This window comes from Cladophialophora immunda (genome assembly GCF_000835495.1).
Source record: "Cladophialophora immunda strain CBS 83496 unplaced genomic scaffold supercont1.7, whole genome shotgun sequence".
NCBI lineage: Eukaryota > Fungi > Ascomycota > Eurotiomycetes > Chaetothyriales > Herpotrichiellaceae > Cladophialophora > Cladophialophora immunda.
Window position 1 is genome coordinate 3,591,702 of NW_015622547.1, and position 17,143 is coordinate 3,608,844.

Below are 17,143 nucleotides of genomic sequence, written 5' to 3' on the forward strand. Positions count from 1 at the left end.
GTTTATATTTCTTCCCCCAGACACTTTCCCCGGTCGGTGAGTCCTGCCAAATTGGGCGTGGCTCTGGAACCGGGCTTTACTGAGACATGATCAAGTATGCGAAGTGCGGAAGAGAGAATATCGCATTGTGCAGTTTGTCAGCGGCAAATGGGGTCAGGTTCGCGCAAGGCATTGATATGCACCGGAGCCTTATTTTCCAATTACGCCAGGGCCAATGCGACGTCCCAACAACGACCCCCCTGCACAGGGTCGTGTGATGGCCTATTGAAAGCGTTGACGAGTCGACAATTGCGCGAAATATACCCCGCTATCAACTGAGATGACGGGCGACAGAGCCCACAATTGGCTGCGGGACCGAGTTCGAGGGCTTCCAGAAGGTGCCCTGCAGTGGCATAAGCAGCCACCTACGACGACGCCGCTGGACCTAGCGCACTCGGACTTGTCCACCAGGCCCAGCAGAGCCAATGCTCGGTGGGCTTGTGGGCACCAACTGCCCCAAAGAGGCGCAAGGACTGAGAAGGCCCATGTCCAAATGTCGTGGGAAGGGCGTGCAGGGCCAAGGCTCTTACACATCCACTGACCTTCATTCCAGGCCTGCCTGAGGAGTCATCGACACAATCCACCGATCTTCGGAGATTCGTATTCTGGTCCGAGGAGAAGGCTGAGAGTCTCACAAAAAGTACGGCCTGGTCATCTTTCCGCCCTCCATCTTCTCTTCCATTGACATCTCTTCGTAAGTACTTGCTGTTTGGTCCCGGCCTCGAGGACCACAGGCGCAAACAATGGAGTACTTCGATTTCGACGACGCCTCCCATGCCATCCCCGCTTTGGACCTTGATGATTGTTCGTCGGTCGCGGGCGAGGCCTGTGAGACTGATGCCACGGACTGTTATGAATCGCTCTTTTTTGACAAATCAGCGGCCCTTCCGACGAGTCGACCGCCGGCCATCAAAGTCGTCAAGCTCAAGCTAATCAACAACGTCGAAATTGAGGCTATTCCACATCCTTCCGACATCACCGCCGAATACCCAATGTTTCGTGCCAAAGAGCCTTGTGACCTTTGCGCGCGAATGGGCCTCGATTGCTTCTTGGCTACAAGAGGCGCTCTGGTCACGGGCTGCACCTGTTGCATTTCTCTATATCGAGAGTGCAGCTTCGTTCACCCGAAAATCCCCAAGGGCTTTGTCAACACTTTCCCGGGTATCGCAGAAGACCAGCAGATCACGGAAGGACCGTTGACTGAACGCAGAAAGGCCATGAAGTCAATGGAAGAAGGACGAGGCCGAAAGACTGGTGCTCGGTTTCCCCGCGACGCCGTGAAGATTTTGAAACAGTGGCTTGCTGAACATGCTGACCATCCGTATCCCAACGAGCGCGAAAAGGACGAGCTTAAGCAAGTCACCGGCCTGAAGAGGAGCCAGATTTCCAATTGGTTGGCCAATGCACGCCGACGAGGAAAGGTCAGGCCTGCCGAATCTGGCCCATCCTCACCTATGCTGGGGGCAATCGACATCCCTAATAGAGTCGACAACCCGGATATTACAGAACTCAACCCCCTAGATCGTTGGAAAGCTTCGCCACCAGAACACGAACCCGCATCCATGACTGCCATTGCAAGAGCCGTCACTTCCACCCCCCTACCAGTTCGCAACCCATCTCTGCCGAGTATCCACGGCTCGAGGCCAAGCTCGAGGAAAGCTTCGAGCGAAGATGATTCATCCTTCTCCATGTTCCGCGCTCCGTCGGTAAGCAGTTTTGGAACGAGGGAATCTAGCAATTCCGATCTTACATTTGCCTCCTCACGATCGAATCGGTCAAAGGGTTCTTTTGCTTCGTCCCAGGACCGACGCAGGCGCAGGCGAGCTCCTGTGGCACAACGCACGGCGGCTCAACAGGCCAAATCGCGAGCAGCAAGAATCTTTCAATGCACATTCTGCACAGACTCTTTCCCTGCCAAGTATGACTGGCAAAGGCACGAGAAATCTCTCCACCTTGCTCTAGAGCGGTGGACATGTTGCCCCAGTGGTGGTACCATGACTGACGCACTGACGGGCATGGAACTTTGCGTCTTCTGCCGCGAGCCAAACCCTTCGACGGATCATTTGGAGTCGCACAATTTCACAGCATGCCAAGAGAAGACATTGCAGGAACGTACCTTTTATCGGAAGGACCACCTCAGCCAGCACCTGAAATTGATGCACAATGCAAAAGTGCAGTCTCACATGGATACCTGGAAGAGCACCACGAATGAGATCAAGTCCGCTTGTGGCTTCTGCCCATCCAAGTTCACCACTTGGCAACAACGAGCAGATCATCTCGCTGCTCATTTCCGGAACGGTTCGGACATGAGCAATTGGGGTGGCGGATGGGGATTCGAGCCGTATGTCGAAAGACTGGTCGAGAATGCTATACCACCCTATCTCATTGGCCACGAGAGGAACACGATGGACCCATTTGTTGCGAGATTGATGGCCACACCGTCCTCCAATACCGACGGAGGATTAACCAACGGCACCTCTGCCGAAAGTACGGAGCCTGATCAAATGACTCGGGACTCTAATTGCTGGGGTAGACTAGAGCAAGAACTGAGCAAGTTTGTATCGCAACAAAGAATTGCAGGACACATTCCGTCAGACAAGGACCTGCAGGACCAAGCGCGCATGATCATTTACGAGGACAACGATCCCTGGAATTGGACCTGTGCGGACAATCAGCAGTGGCTTGACACTTTCAAGTATCAACAGGGAATTGGAAATGTGACGGATGCAATGGTGCCGACCCAAACCCTGGCTGAAGTGCCCATCCTGGCCCCATACGTGATCAAGGGCGGATTAAAGTCGAAGCCTGCAACCACTCAAAGCCAGCGCAGGAGCTTGTCCACTGATACCAACTCTTTCCCAGCCATGACACCGGACTGTGGCAGTGTACCCAACTCGACCGCAGCTGGCGCATTTGACAATGGCATGGAGCTTGACTTTGACAGCATTGACTTCAGCAACCTTGATCTGGGAATGGTCGACGATTTGAACTTCGACCTAGGACTCGACAACAGCCAAGGAGGGATGACCTGCGGGGGTGGAATGGGGGTGTCAATGGCGCCTGCGACGCCGTTCTCATCGAGTATCTCAGGCGATAATCTGTTCGCCTCGTATGGGATGAATCGCCCAATGGGCATGGGAATGGACATGAACACAGGGATGCCTCTTCAGCAGCAAGCGACACAGGCAGGCGGCAATGGCGAGTTCATGAGCGACCGTGACCTGAGCCAACTGTCTGGGTACGTGGCAGGATTCAACTGATTTCGAGAACCAGCAAAGAGAATAGAGGGAGGCTGGAATAAGCTGGGTGGGCATTGGAGAGTATTTCAACAATGTAACAGACGACCACAGTGGCCAGACGTGGATTTGCGCTGTCAGGCGGAGGGCGCAGGGCTCAACTGAGGAAAAGAAGACACGGCGCCACCGGTCCACAGACTAGTCATGCGCGCCTCTGACGAGAAGTAGAAAAGTAATCAATAACATAATGAACTATAAGATCTCTGTTGAGTTACGCCCTTGTGCCTCGCGCCCTGTGTTTGTCAAGGCTGATCTCGGGCTTGGTCGGTAGAAAGAAAATCCGGTTCCGATGCCACCAACTGGAATTTTTCCCTCCTCGCAAAGGGAGCAAGTGAAAGCTGCAGGACGAGAAGGGGAACATGACAGTCTCGCAGTCGCAGCACTTTGAGTACACGAGGACCATCAGCATGTCGAAGCAGAGCCGCTAAGCTGATACCACAACCTGGGCCAGACCTCTCCAAGAGAAGGTTGCCCTGATCCGCCAGTCTCACATGTCAGAACAGGGCACCGATTTTTCCAGCCCTTGTTCCGCGTATCTGGATCCATCCCGCCCCAGCATGCCCCTGCTTGTCCCGTCTCAACAAAACCACAGAAGCAGCTGCTAAACCTCTGGAGAACAAATCTTATCCTCTCATACAACCCACCTGCCTGCTCGCTATCTTGTCCTTTCCGCCTTCGTCCTTGGCTTTCGCCTGAGAATCCGTGACAATGTCGTGCATCGGATTATGTGCATGTGAAATGTCCACATGCCATCGTGGAGGACCTGGTAACATTCGCTGATATCATCTCGGTCCCGCCCTTGCTTCCTCAAACTGCGATTTTACCTGAATGCCCCGTACTCCAATATTCGAGTCTCACACCCAGAGCCTGTGTGCAGAACGAGACCCGACTTACCTGTCACTACCCTTATTGAGCTCTTACCACGAAGCAGACACCCCAGACGCTGTTCCCCAACTCCTAGACTGTTGGCGCTTAGAATGGCGACAGCCTTCCCCCGACCTGATACGAAAGGAACAGGACGAGAGTCAGTGCCATGCGAAGAAATCTCGAGATCGACCATTTACACTATGATCCCCTCTGTGGTCCGTTCGAGGATCCCGGTCTTGACCTCCCTTCGGCATACCGCAAGGACGGTCGTCCTTCATGGCACAAGTGTTCGCAGGAGAGCATATCAGTTTTCCTGCGTCGAATCCAGCAAAGAGAAGGACAGTTATGAGTACACATCCACCACCAACTCAAGTGGAGCTACAACTCCCACAATCAGAGCAGCGAGCCCGGAAGGAAGCGTCCCTTCACAAGACCTCGCCCTGAGAATGCTCCCGCCGTTGGAGACAAGATCAGGTGTAGACTGGGATGTTGCCCTCACTGGGGTGAGGTTATGGGTCAATGCCAAAACCCAGGCAGAGCAAGGAGGGGATCCGGTCGCCCTGCGGAGCATGCACATCGACGCTTTGCGATATATGCACATGGCCCTCCCATCAGATCTGACGCCGCTCGAGATCCAGAGTCTGCGAGCTAGCATGGCACCCCAACTTTTCTCCCAAGCAGAAAACTTCACAGAGTATCGTGCTCAACGACAACCAAACATCCTCCGCCAGGGTGTTGCCCACGCTGTTTGCTGGCTTGTTGCGGGATTGCTACTGATACTGCCGATTATAATGACATTGCTCAATCGACTTCTCCAGTTTGAGCGCGACCATCAAGTCACTGAGCGAGTCCTCGCTAATGGTATTGATCTGACCTCCGCTCTTGGTGAACGTGGTGTAGAGCTACACGAAGCTATTGTTCGCTTCAAGGATGGGCGGGTAGGAGGCGCCTGTGTGGATCTTGGGTCGTGGTTTGTAGAGGGGATTGTTGGCGGTGTTAACGACGGCATCGATGCTGTCGCTCAGAATCGAAGGAAAGCGCCCGCCGCCAAATGTCCTAGCTGATGACTGTTTTCGTGTTGTCCATAGAGAATTGGACCGCTATAGAATCGTAAGATACCCACTTTGTTCATCTTCTCAAGCATGAGGGTGGTGTTTTGGTGTGTGTTGTCCTGCCCACTCGTTTCGTCTCAAGGCCTCGCAGTCCATCCGCCGTGAACCACAGCAAGCAGCGCAGTCGTTTCAGAGGCTGAGCCGCGCCCCGCGGCTGATGAGACCCGCGCGGTTTGCGAGGCTCCCTCTCGCACTGCATAGGGCTTGAGGGGCCTGAGTCTCGGCGTGGGGCACGATGGAGGAGCTCGTCTCCGCCATTTCCAACTCAAGTCTCCAAATCGTATTTCGTCGTTCACAACAATGTCCCTTCGTTTGCTTCCTTCTTTTCGAAGACAACAACTCGTGTTGGACTTGTGAGTGAGTCGCTGAGACGTTAAATGTATGGGCTGACACACGTCCAAGCTCTGCTCTGAGAGGACATTGTCCGGACGGGCTTTATCTCTCACTTACTCCCGGCGACCCTTGCATCTGGGCCGCGGTCAATTTTGTGCGCAAAGGTACCAGTCCTCTCACCCATGTGTGGTTGCATCATCGAAGGATTTTCTGGAAGCTGACACGAAGATCCCAGGACCGTACGCAGGAGCGATACTTCGCTTCCAAATCTCTTTCCCAGACACGTATCCCGACCTGCCTCCCCTCATCACCTTTTCGACCGATATCTTCCATCCTCTGATCGTGCCTTTGACCACATACACCTTCAGTGCTAGTAGCGTTGACGCATCAGGCACTGTCAGCGCTTCAGATGAGGATCGCCTCCCTCCTGGAACGTTCAATTTGCGTTATGGATTTCCTCACTGGTTCACAGCAACTGCTTTGAGAGATGCCAGCTCCGGTAGTGCGAGCGAGCAAGGAGATGCACGCTCTTTGACTCGTCATCACTCGGGCTCTGACACTAAAGAAGGCATCGAGAGTCCCCAGGTTGACCCAGAATCAAAAGACCGCGGGAGTCTCATTTTGAACTTATTGCAACATGTGCAAGACGCGTTTGAAGATGAAGATTTGCTAGACAGACTCCCTCTTGAGACTGTTGGAGATCCAAGTGCGTGGCACGCGTGGCGTGCACATCGTGGACTCGTGATGCGGCAGATCGAGCCTCAGACCCCTGTGCCCGAAGGCAAAGATGCAGCCCCATCATCGCCCAAAAATCCTGGAGAGTGGAAGTGGGATGGTGTCTGGGAGTCAAGGGTGAGGAACGGTATCGAAGCCAGCATAAGTGAAGCGACCCTGTTCGGCAGTACTGGTGGCGGCCGATCTGGTTCTGTTGCGATGGACACCACAAGCATGGATCCGCACCAGAGGATCCTCGCTGCGGCTGATCGACAAATCCGCTTCACAAAGCTAAGCGACGAGCATTTCGAAAAAGTCATGGACGAAATATCAGCCTCTGGCTCTCCTGTGCCGACCTGATGATAGCCTCTGCCAACACTTCGATGAGCCAAAGAAGAAGCGGTTCGGCCCGCGGTTTCAGACCCCTTGACGATCGAGCCTTGCGATGGCAATGTTCCTGCACGATCTCTCATGTAGAGCGAGAGCGCCTTCTCCTTTCACAACTTGAAGCCGCAAGAGCCTGTGGACGCTCTTGCTGACCTGACCCAAGAAGGTGCTCAACCTTCTGTCTCTTCCGCAGCTCAATGGTTTGCCTCTCTCCTCAACAGGTTATGCTGCACTCGATACTCTGCATCCTTGCTGTATCGGTTTTTGATTACTCGGCACATGAAGTATAGCATGTATGGCTTCTTCATATGACTGATGCATCCCTGTCGAGCAGCGAAACTGTCTCTTCGAACGGCGCGGTATTCGGAATCCTCTTTCTCGGAATCGTCACCCTGCTCTTTAGCCTGCGGAACTTCTTTCGCCCTTCCAAAGAGTAGCATACCCAGCCTCTACCAGACGCCGATTGTCACAAACTCTTAAATCGGACCGCGACAGCTTCAACTCCCTGACCAGGATCGAGGAAACCATTGCAGACCTGTCCATCTCCTTTCATCGCTCTGCAGCGTACGTCGTCCGCTGCATTTAAATTCAAAAAGTCGAGAAGACAAAGGCCTCCGGGATTCATCACTTTCCTCCCGTTGAAAAAGGCCTCAAAGTATATAAAAATAGCAATCACTCGGTCCACGGATATTTGTCTCTGCTTTGCAGTGGGTCGGGTGTGCGCACGCGGGAGAGCCTTGACGACAACGCTGTCTCGTAATTAGCATCAAATCAGAGAGAAAAGGGAACAGAAGGAATCATCTTCTTTTCGTCCTTCGGTGTCCTTGAATTTTCGGGATTCTGTGAACATGATGGACATGGAAGATATCGATGCGACCCCAAGGGTTCTCAGAGTGATAAATTCGGGTTTGAAGGAGAATGAGGAGGATGCAGAGAGCTCACCACAGTTATGTGCTGAAAAGACTACGAGATTCTCTTTGAGATCAGTTTCGGCATCCTTGTCTTCAATTTGGGGAAGAAGGAATGCCAGTACCAGCACCTCCTGCTCTCACTCCGAGTCCAGCCAAGGCCAAAGTTGGTCTGTCGCACCCGATCTGGATTTGGATTTGGATGACAACCTACCTTCACGCGGCTGCGTCTCCTTCTCAACCCTCCTCACTTCTCACAAATCCTCTGCTCGAGCGGTCAGGAAGAAGAGACTGAACTTCGACAGAGACGTCAAGGTGAGCATCCTTCCTTGGCCTCCTGTCATCCCTTTCACGAAGGACTTTCGCTAAAACTGCGACAGCCATCTTGTTCACAGAGTCGCTCTTCTGTCTCCAGACTGTCCTCAAATCATTTCAGTCATCCGCAAACAGCTCAGGGGCGATTTCCCATAGACGTGGAAGACGAGGTGCGTAACCGACAGAGATCAAGGTCTCTTTGTCGTCGATGTCTAACTGGTCTTCTTTCAGCAGTCTTCAGTGTACAGCTTCGCTTCGTTCTCGACCGATCACTCCTCAAGGCACTCAACCAAGATCCATCACGATCTAGCGAAGAGACAACCAACCACCGTCGGGGAGAGAGTCTCCACGACCATGGCATCAGGCCTTCCCAACGGTGTCTACACCGATAGTGTCCCAAACCATCAAGACTTGCGAATTCCTGCACATATCAACAATCGCGTCACAGCTCCTGCTGTTCAAGCACCCACCCTGCAAAACACCTTGGACTTTCGTGGCTCTCTTACAAATGAGGCTTTTGCGACAACGTCTTTCCTGACTCCTGTTCATCAGAACGAGCCGCTAGTCAATGGGAACACAGTCCCGTCCGCTCTGCTAGTCAACGGAGAGACAATACCCTCCGCTCCACCTCCCAGTCTCGCAAGCACAATGTATCCCGACGAGATTATTGCTCCCCCTGTCGGTCGAGATCCTATCCAACATCGGTTCGATGCCTATCATTCTCGTGACAACTTCAGCGACCTCACAAGAAGCTATCATCCCAACCCCCTGCAGCATCCACCACCTCGGAACACTCCGATCGTCCCATTGCCAGCCATTGCAGCTCTCAAGGTGGAGACCTTCGCATTCCATGTCTTGGAAGCAGGTGCAAAATCGCCCATGACCACATATGTCACATTCGACCTTACTGCAGTCAAGCAAAACAAAGTCGAGACCCAAGCGCAAGCCCTTCAATCTCAAGATCGGTCCTACATCCTCATGGAAAACGATGAAGGTTCCTTGGTTGATCTTTCGATCCAAACATACGTCAAAGGCCCTGCCAGCAAACTCTTCGAGGTCGGATTTCAAAGCATCCAGAAGCTGCGTGTCGAAGACCGCTGGACACTTTTGCTCAAGCTCGGCGCGAAAGAGAATACTCTGAAATCCAAACTCTCCAGCTCCCTACGGTCAGGCACCCGAACATCATCATCCCTCTCATTGATCGATCAGTTCTTGGCAAGCCTTAAGATGGACAGCAAGAGAAGCGAACCAGTGTCTGTCGAAGCAATAATCAAGTATCGCCATGCATTCCTGCCGGATGATACGACTTTGGAGACACGGGCTGTGTGCCGCGTTGACTCGCTCGCTTCCGCCTCTTCAATGGACGCGGTTGAAGCCGGAATGCTCGCGGGCTCCATCATCCATGCCCTTGATCCAGGGGTGAACACAGTCAAGCTGCTCTCGGTCGACCGACAAGAGCGACAACACCATCTGGAGTTGGGTGGCGGCCAGGCGCTGGCACTCATCTACGACTTCCGACATGCGTTGGGCCATGTCATTTCCGAGTCGGTAACCTGGGACCTCGCGGTCCTAGAGACCTATTACCGACAGGTCCTGGCGTTGGAGTCGTCGCCGGCTCCAACGCGCCGAGATACCATTCGCCGCCGTGTGACAACGGTGGCGAAGAGGTTCTCGCCGAGGAAGTCTGGTGGTGCCGGCCCTGGCGGCGAGGGGCGCGTGGGATAGGATGCCACGGGTGGTGGTGGTGGCGGCGGCGGCGACGGCGGTGAGGACACGGAGAGTGTCCATAGCATGGACAAGGCTGCCCTCGTATGGCAGCATATGAGGGAGGCCTCCGGGCTGAGCGACGAGGCCGAGAGCCTCTATGAGACGGGGGTTTGCGGGCCGCCCTGGCTATGAGGGGCAAATAATATTGCATGAAATACGAACTGTTCCGTTCCTTTCTTTGGTGATGTTGTAATGTTGTAGCTGGTAATGATCGCCGTGGATAGCGTGTTACTCTTGACAGAAGGGAGCGAGGCGCCTTGGCCGCCCTGATTGACAGGAAGACCATCGGGAGTAGTGCCTGAATCCCTTGACTTTCAGCAAGAAGACGAAGTATCTCGCCAGCTCCTAGCGAACACCAGGCACTGTAATAGATAAGGATGACCTGTTAAGATACATCCGGACAAAACCGTAGGGGTTGTGGCGATTGATTAAGCATCATTTACAGGTAGACTCCAAAGTCGTATTGATAACCTTGGGCAGGACTGGGTGTATCAGAGAATTGTTTGCGAAGTACCGTGACGATAAATCTACTGGGACCCAAGGTCTTTTACTTGATCTGTAGTCCGCCCACGAGCACTATTCAGCGCTCTATTCTTCGTTGCTGGTAATCACTTGTAGCACCTCCCTTTTTGATGAGCTGCCACACGAATTGTTCCTGCTCCCAGCACCTAAAATAGGTATATCAAACCCCCCCCCCCCCCCATCCAGTTCCCAACCACTTGTTGACCGAATTCCCAGAAGATGTAGTCTGCATCCAAAAAAGAATCACTTCCGGACCGGGGAATCGAACCCCGGGCATGTCGGGAGCTTTCATATCTCTTGAGATGAGAGCGACAGATGTTACCTCTGTTACTTGTTAGTAAGATGGTTTAGGAGTTGTGTTGTGTTGTTTAAACTCACCTACACCAGTCCGGATGTTAGACTGTTAATTGTTGAAAGAAATTTAATTGTTTGAATATATATTTTGTTGGTTTGTTGGTGGAAGAGATGGAGTTATGGTGGGTGTGGGGGGAAACCTTAGGTGACCAAGACCCTGACAGTTCTGACGACCGGAACTGTAAAATCTGCCCTGAAAAGCCTGCAGCTACGTCATCCTTTCCTCCTGAATCAATCAACATGATCTGGTGCTGGAAGATTGCTTCGAACAGGTCTGGCCAACACAAGGCTAGTTCGTAGTATTCCAGCTCTGCAAGACGTAGATACCCTAAACTATACCCAAGATTTCCCGTCTGCACATGAAGGACGTTGTGGACCAAAGGACATTTGGAGGCAAGGTGTTCTGGATCCCAAGGACTGAAGCTATTGACATTTTTTCATGGTTTCATTCTGCATCAATAATATTACTCGATCATCCACATCCTTCTGTGATTGATTCAGCCACGGCGACTACACGCCTTCCACCAGTGTTTGGTTTGATTGTTGCAAGGCGATCGAGACCGTATCACAACCAGAAAACCTTTCCATCTAGCGGCTCCTGGACAGGCCACTGTGCGTTCTTGCGCGTGGATGCTAACCAATTCAATCCTGTAGCAAAAAAAAAAAAAAAAAAAAAAAGAGAAAAAAGGTTGACGAAATTCCACATCGGGGAATTGAACCCCGGGCTCTGCTTGGGGTTAGAAGATACATAGTTGAACATCATTTGAATGACTTACGCCGGGTATGATGTGGTTTTCAATGAAAACCGGCTATGTTACCATTACACCAATGTGGAAGTTATTATTGAAGGATTTGAGCAGATATAAAATATATAATTCTGAATATGGGATGAGAGAATGTCAAAAGGGGGGTAAGATATGGGGGGCGTTGAGGCTTGGTGTGGTGTGGTACTCCGTACATTCTTTGCCAAGCCTATTTGGACGCGCCTACTAGAAAAACCGCATTAACAACATTATGCGTTACAATACAAAACAATACAGAAACAAGTCCTCTTTGCGGCCTATGGAAAGAAGCGTCACTCTGACTTCCCCGTCATTCACATCCTTCCATGTTCCTTGTTGAACTCATCAATCACTTCCTTAGTGGTCTTGATGATTCCGAGACAACCAGGGGAGTCCGAATGGCAACATATGGATATCGGATAATCCTTCACCGGCAACTGCACGACACTCCCATCTGTTGCGGTCACGGACTGTGAGTTGAGCTGTTGACTGACGTGCTTCCTGACATCTTCGAGAATCCACGGCTTCTTCTTCCTGTCGATGACCAGCATGCCGTCGTTGCTGTATTTCACGTCTCCATACATCTCCGCCCAGAAGGGAATGCCGAGATCGTTGGCCGCCTTCTCCATGTTTGTTCCTGCAAGACCAAAGACGGGGACGCCTTTGGGGATGCCTTCCATGACCGCTTTGGCGGTGTCATAGTCTCGGCACATCATTCCGTACAGAATGCCGTGGGGTTTGACGTGGTGCAAGGGGACGCCTTCTTGATCGAGGAATCCCTTCAGTGCGCCGACTTGGTAGACAACGATGGCCGTCAGTTCCTCGGGAGACATCTTGATCTCACGTCGACCAAAGCCTCCACAGTGTTAGGGCGAGTTGACCCTGACGGGGTCCAGAAACTCACCTTGTATATCAGGTAGCCCCGGGTGTGCGCCGACTTTGATATTGTGCTTCTTACAATTCCGGACCGTCTCCTGCATTATCAGGGGGTCGCCCGCATGAAACCCGCATGCGATATTCGCGTGGTCAATCAACGGCAGCAACTCCAAATCTGGACCGCAGACATAATTGCCGTACTGTTCTTATGATCAGATACGGCGCACGGCATGGACGGGCCCACTCACCCCTTCGCCCAGATCGACATTAAGCAAGGCTTTGTGTTTGATTGGTGGAGGAGCCATCTCGAACTTGCTTTAGTACGTACGGAGAAGCACTGTTTGGTGAGAAAGGAAAACCAGCAACTTCATAACAACACGCGCGTCTCCTCCATTCCTTTTCACTCTCCGGCAATGAGGAGGTATCCCCTCGTATATCACATGTGGCCCTTCCGAATCACACGTCACTAATGACAGCGGAGAAGAACGACTTGCGGAGGCACGATAAACTTCGTGCCCCTCATGGATATTTTGGGGAATCCTTGCACATCAAGTCCAATGACGGCAGGTGGGCTTTCACTGATATCGAGCCATTGCAACACAGCTTGATAATGCCAACAATCCCTCGCGTCGGGCAAAGGGGTGCGTCAGCTGCCGCCTGTCCTTGATCCCCTCCCATCGCCAGTCTTCCCACGATGGAGGCACTGAAGACACTGCTGGTCGCGAATCGAGGAGAGATTGCGGTGCGCATATGCAAGACAGCCCGCAACCTTGGGCTGAAGACGATTTCGATTTACACGGGAGCAGACGCCGCGTCGGCTCACGTTGGAGCCGCAGACGAAGCTGTTTTGCTCTCCGGGCCGGATGCCAAGGGCTACATCGACACGCAGCAGATTATTGAAATCGCCAAATCCAAAGGAGCCGACGCCATCATCCCAGGCTATGGATTTCTATCCGAGAACACTGACTTCGCCAGGCATGTTGCCGAAGCCGGAATGGTCTTCGTCGGACCCAGTCCCAAGTGTATAGACGACTTCGGCATCAAGCATACGGCTCGCGAACTGGCTGCAAAAGCGGATGTCCCCATCGTCCCAGGAACGAAAGGCCTTGTCAAGTCTGAGGATGAAGCGGTCGAGGAAGCAAAGAAATTGGGATTCCCGGTAAGTTTGTCTCTTCGCGTGGTGCAATCTGTTGACACTCCCAGGTGATGCTCAAAGCCACGGCAGGTGGAGGTGGCATGGGTTTGTTAGCATGCAAGGATGAAAACGAGGTCCGCCAGTCGTTCAAGACCGTTCAATCTCGCGGCGAGACTCTGTTCAAGAACTCAGGCGTCTTCATGGAGAGATTCTACCCGTCTTCGCACCATATCGAGGTCCAGGTCTTTGGTAATGGACTCGGTGAAGCAATTCATTTTGGAGAACGCGAATGTTCAATTCAGCGGCGGCATCAGAAGGTGATTGAAGAGTGCCCTAGTCCATTTGTGGTGAAACACCCCGAATTGCGGGAGAAGCTAGGATCGGCGGCTGTCCGTCTGGCTGACTCGACCAACTATGGTTCTGCTGGGACGATTGAATTCCTTGTGGATGACGAGTCCGGTGCTTTCTTCTTTCTAGAGATGAACACGCGCTTGCAGGTCGAGCATGGCATCACTGAGATGTGCTATGGGATCGACCTGGTGGAGCTGATGCTGAAGCAAGCCGACGCAGAGCTTTCCGGGAAAGGCGGACTCGATGCTGAGTATCTTCGCAGTCTTCAACCCAAGGGTCCTTCAGGAGCAGCGATTGAGGTGCGGGTGTATGCGGAGAATCCGGCAAAGGACTTTGCACCATCGCCGGGCACACTGCAACATGTTTCCTGGAAACAGGTCCAGGGCTCTCGGATTGATGGCTGGATCCACACAGGGACAAAGGTCACTTCATTCTACGACCCTTTACTGGCCAAAGTCATGGTCCATGCATCAGACCGTCCCGAAGCCCTGAGATTGATGGATGAAATGCTAGAAGGCTCCAAGATATTCGGACCACCGACAAACATCGAGTTCTTGGAGGCTATCTTGAAAGACAACACATTCAAATCCGGCAACACGATGACAAAGTTCCTGGAGACATTCAATTTCCAACCTTCGGCAATAGACGTCCTACAAGGAGGTGCGTACACGTTGATAGAAGACTGGCCAGGCCGTCCCACCATTGGAAGAGGTTTCTCGCATTCTGGCCCAATGGATCCTCTAGCATTCCGCATAGCTAATGCGCTCGTGGGCAACCCTCCGGGTAAGGAAGGCATTGAGATCACCTTGAGTGGGCCGGACCTCAAATTCCTTGGACCGGCCATTGTAGCCGTTTGCGGTGCTCCGATGGAGGTCAAGCTCGACGGCAAAGACGCGCCCATGTGGACACGCCTGAAAATCACCGCTGGTCAGCGACTCACGATCGGCAAGGCGACGGGAGGGGGATGCAGATCGTACTTGGCAATATACGGAGGCCTGCCCAGTATTGCGACGTGGTTCGCCTCAAAAGCAACCGCCCCGATGACTGCCGTCGGTGGCTATCAGGGAAGAGCCTTGGCAGCTGGTGATTTCTTGGTGATCACGGCGGACCTACCCGACATCAGCGGCGAGCTTGCACTGCCCAAGAATCTGATCCCGTCTTACCCAGAAGAGTGGGATCTTCTGGCCATGCCCGGCCCTTACGACGAGGGCTTCGTTACCAACGAGTCCATCGAAGAGTTCTACAACAGCACTTGGACGATTTCACACAATGCGGCTCGAGGAGGCATCCGACTGATCGGCCCGAAACCAAAATGGGCACGCCCTGATGGAGGAGAGGGCGGTGCTCATCCCTCAAATGTCATCGAATATGGCTATCCTATCGGCACCGTGAATTGGACGGGCGACGATCCCTGCCTCTTCCCCATCGACGCGCCCGACTTCGGTGGATTTGTGTCCGCTACGACCATCGTGAAGGCCGACTATTGGAGACTCGGGCAGATGAAGGCTGGCAACAAGCTGAGGTTCAAGAGGGTCTCCTACCAGGATGCCATCGCGAAGCGCAAGGAAGTCGAGGACTTTTTAGGCACGATCCACGACTGCTGCCAAGGGAAAGGCAGCTTCGAGCACGTTTCACCGCTGAAGTACGAGGGCTTCCCGCCATCCGTCGAGAATAAAGGATGGGAGCCTGCAATCATCCACCAAATCCAGGAACATGGAAACCAGCCGCTCGTCTCGTATCGACAGGGCGGTGACGACTTCATCCTGATCGACTATGGTTATGGCTCCTTCGATCTCAACTACCGATGCCGCGCAGTCGCACTCTATCGAAAGCTCAGGGAGAACACTGGCGAAATATCATTCTCCAACGGCGCGATGCATACTGGCATGGCTTGTGGGAATTCTCTAATGCTGTACTATGACTCCACAAAGGTTCCACGCCAGAAGATGCTGGACTACCTTCTCCAGCTTGAAAAGGAACTCGGCGATCTCAGTGAAGCCAAGTTCCCCAGCCGCAAGTACAAGCTTCCGATCACGTTCCAGAGTAAAAGGCAGAAGGAAAGCTTGCAGCGGTACATGGAGACGCAGAGACCCTATGCGTCATATCTGCCTGATCCAATGGAGTTTGTGGCGAAGAACAATGCCTTCACGCTTCAGCAGGTAAGTTTCTGACCCATTGTAGTGCCCTGCGATTCTCTAACACATAACAGCTTCGGGACATATATACGAAATCCTCATTGATGGTGGTGGCCGTTGGGTTCTTTGTAGCCCTTCCAATTGCTCTGCCAATCGATCCTCGGCAGCGTATCCAGTGCCCGAAGATGAATCCATCCCGCGTACACACCCCGGAAGGACAAGTCGGCTGGGGAGGGTCATGCATGGCGTTATACAACGTCGAGTCGCCGGGCGGCTACATGAATACGGGCCTTTCCATTCCCGGCGCTGACATTCTGGGCTTCAAGAAAGGCTACAGCCCCGAGAAGCCGTGGTTGTTTGAAGATTTCGACCAGATCACCTTCTACGAAGTGACCGAGGACGAGTACGAAGGGATGATGGCCACGTTCCGCAGTGGCCGGTACGAGTATGAATACGAGGACACCGAATTTGACATGAAAGAGCACAACCAGCTCCTGAGGGAGACAAAGGACGAGGTGGCGCAAATCCGGGCCAAACAGCGAGAGGCGCAGGCCGAAATGGACAAGCTGGAGAAGGAACTTTTGGAGAAATGGAGTCAAGAGAAAGAAGCCGGCAAGATCAGCATGGATACAGTGGAGGAGTTGCTGCACGGTATGTCTCGCTCTACCTCCCAGAGGAATCCATAAGACTGACGTATCGAAGATCCGGACATTATACCGGTCGAGGCTCCGTTGAACGCCAACGTGTGGAAAGTCGAGGTCAAGGAAGGCGACAGTGTCAAGCTGGAGCAAGTGGTCTCGATCCTGGAGGCAATGAAGCTCGAAATCCCCGTCAAGGCAGAACAGAGCATGGAAGGGGCAACGGTGGAGAAGTTGCTGGTCAAACCAAACGACGTAGTCCAGGCTGGAAAGCCACTGATGCTTCTTCGAAGGGCTACCAAGGGATGACGATCCGAGCCTGTCTGTGACGGTGCCTAATGCAGAGGGAGAGGATGGGTTGTTGTTTCCAAGCCAGCGGTGTCATCTGCGAGACTGAGGGAATAATTATGTGCTTTAAACCTGACGGTGATCCCGGTCCACTGAGGGCAAAGGAGTGCCCAACAGTCTGCGGCATGTCGGGGCAGTGTCTATGCCCGCACTTGTAGCGACCGCGGCAGTGCATATTTACCTCCTGCTTGGCCGGTGAACGCTCTGCCTGACTATATTAGCGATGGGCCATGTTTTGGACACCTTTGAGGTCCGCCGGGCAAT

General features: G+C 53.0%; 6 protein-coding genes and 1 non-coding gene across 7 annotated transcripts; 5 read left to right on the forward strand and 2 right to left on the reverse strand.

Moving 5' to 3' along the window:
- The first annotated feature begins 630 nt into the window (after positions 1 to 630).
- On the forward strand, positions 631 to 3,535 carry PV07_11936 (uncharacterized protein). The gene has a single exon (XM_016399414.1). It carries the CDS (start codon positions 783 to 785, stop codon positions 3,297 to 3,299), a length of 2,517 nt encoding a protein of 838 aa, XP_016243976.1. The 5' UTR covers positions 631 to 782; the 3' UTR covers positions 3,300 to 3,535.
- A 67-nt stretch (positions 3,536 to 3,602) lies between these two features.
- Positions 3,603 to 5,366, forward strand: PV07_11937 (uncharacterized protein). The gene has a single exon (XM_016399415.1). The coding sequence runs from the start codon at positions 4,313 to 4,315 to the stop codon at positions 5,264 to 5,266; it is 954 nt and encodes a 317-aa protein (XP_016243977.1). The 5' UTR covers positions 3,603 to 4,312; the 3' UTR covers positions 5,267 to 5,366.
- Positions 5,367 to 5,614: 248 nt separating this feature from the next.
- Positions 5,615 to 6,721, forward strand: PV07_11938 (uncharacterized protein; the record flags this gene model as incomplete). Its single annotated transcript, XM_016399416.1, has 3 exons — positions 5,615 to 5,667; positions 5,717 to 5,811; positions 5,883 to 6,721. The coding sequence occupies 3 exons, from the start codon at positions 5,615 to 5,617 to the stop codon at positions 6,719 to 6,721; spliced, it is 987 nt and encodes a 328-aa protein (XP_016243978.1).
- Positions 6,722 to 7,596: 875 nt separating this feature from the next.
- On the forward strand, positions 7,597 to 9,696 carry PV07_11939 (uncharacterized protein; the record flags this gene model as incomplete). The annotated part of the gene is made up of 3 exons (XM_016399417.1): positions 7,597 to 7,971; positions 8,037 to 8,141; positions 8,203 to 9,696. 3 exons carry the CDS (start codon positions 7,597 to 7,599, stop codon positions 9,694 to 9,696), a joined length of 1,974 nt encoding a protein of 657 aa, XP_016243979.1.
- Positions 9,697 to 11,312: 1,616 nt separating this feature from the next.
- PV07_11940 lies at positions 11,313 to 11,449 on the reverse strand. Its single transcript has one exon. It is a non-coding gene; the product is annotated as a tRNA-Glu (tRNA).
- A 193-nt stretch (positions 11,450 to 11,642) lies between these two features.
- PV07_11941 (lactam utilization protein lamB) lies at positions 11,643 to 12,646 on the reverse strand. Its single transcript, XM_016399418.1, has 3 exons — positions 12,521 to 12,646; positions 12,301 to 12,472; positions 11,643 to 12,252 (listed from the first exon to the last, which is right to left on the reverse strand). The coding sequence occupies exons 1-3, from the start codon at positions 12,575 to 12,577 to the stop codon at positions 11,711 to 11,713; spliced, it is 771 nt and encodes a 256-aa protein (XP_016243980.1). The 5' UTR covers positions 12,578 to 12,646; the 3' UTR covers positions 11,643 to 11,710.
- Positions 12,647 to 12,852: 206 nt separating this feature from the next.
- Positions 12,853 to 17,137, forward strand: PV07_11942 (urea carboxylase). Its single transcript, XM_016399419.1, has 4 exons — positions 12,853 to 13,431; positions 13,476 to 15,917; positions 15,968 to 16,544; positions 16,596 to 17,137. Exons 1-4 carry the CDS (start codon positions 12,967 to 12,969, stop codon positions 16,838 to 16,840), a joined length of 3,729 nt encoding a protein of 1,242 aa, XP_016243981.1. The 5' UTR covers positions 12,853 to 12,966; the 3' UTR covers positions 16,841 to 17,137.
- Positions 17,138 to 17,143: the final 6 nt, after the last annotated feature.

Bases quoted from the DNA above. Each gene is read 5' to 3' on its own strand.
- PV07_11941 (XM_016399418.1), bottom strand. From the start codon at position 12,577: ATGGCTCCTCCACCAATCAAACACAAAGCCTTGCTTAATGTCGATCTG. The intron at 12,473-12,520 runs GTGAGTGGGCCC...TCATAAGAACAG, and splicing joins ATGTCGATCTGGGCGAAGGG to TACGGCAATTATGTCTGCGG. The intron at 12,253-12,300 runs GTGAGTTTCTGG...AACACTGTGGAG, and splicing joins GGGGCTACCTGATATACAAG to GCTTTGGTCGACGTGAGATC.
- PV07_11937 (XM_016399415.1), top strand. From the start codon at position 4,313: ATGGCGACAGCCTTCCCCCGACCTGATACGAAAGGAACAGGACGAGAG.
- PV07_11936 (XM_016399414.1), top strand. From the start codon at position 783: ATGGAGTACTTCGATTTCGACGACGCCTCCCATGCCATCCCCGCTTTG.
- PV07_11942 (XM_016399419.1), top strand. From the start codon at position 12,967: ATGGAGGCACTGAAGACACTGCTGGTCGCGAATCGAGGAGAGATTGCG. The intron at 15,918-15,967 runs GTAAGTTTCTGA...AACACATAACAG, and splicing joins ATGCCTTCACGCTTCAGCAG to CTTCGGGACATATATACGAA. The intron at 16,545-16,595 runs GTATGTCTCGCT...GACGTATCGAAG, and splicing joins AGTGGAGGAGTTGCTGCACG to ATCCGGACATTATACCGGTC.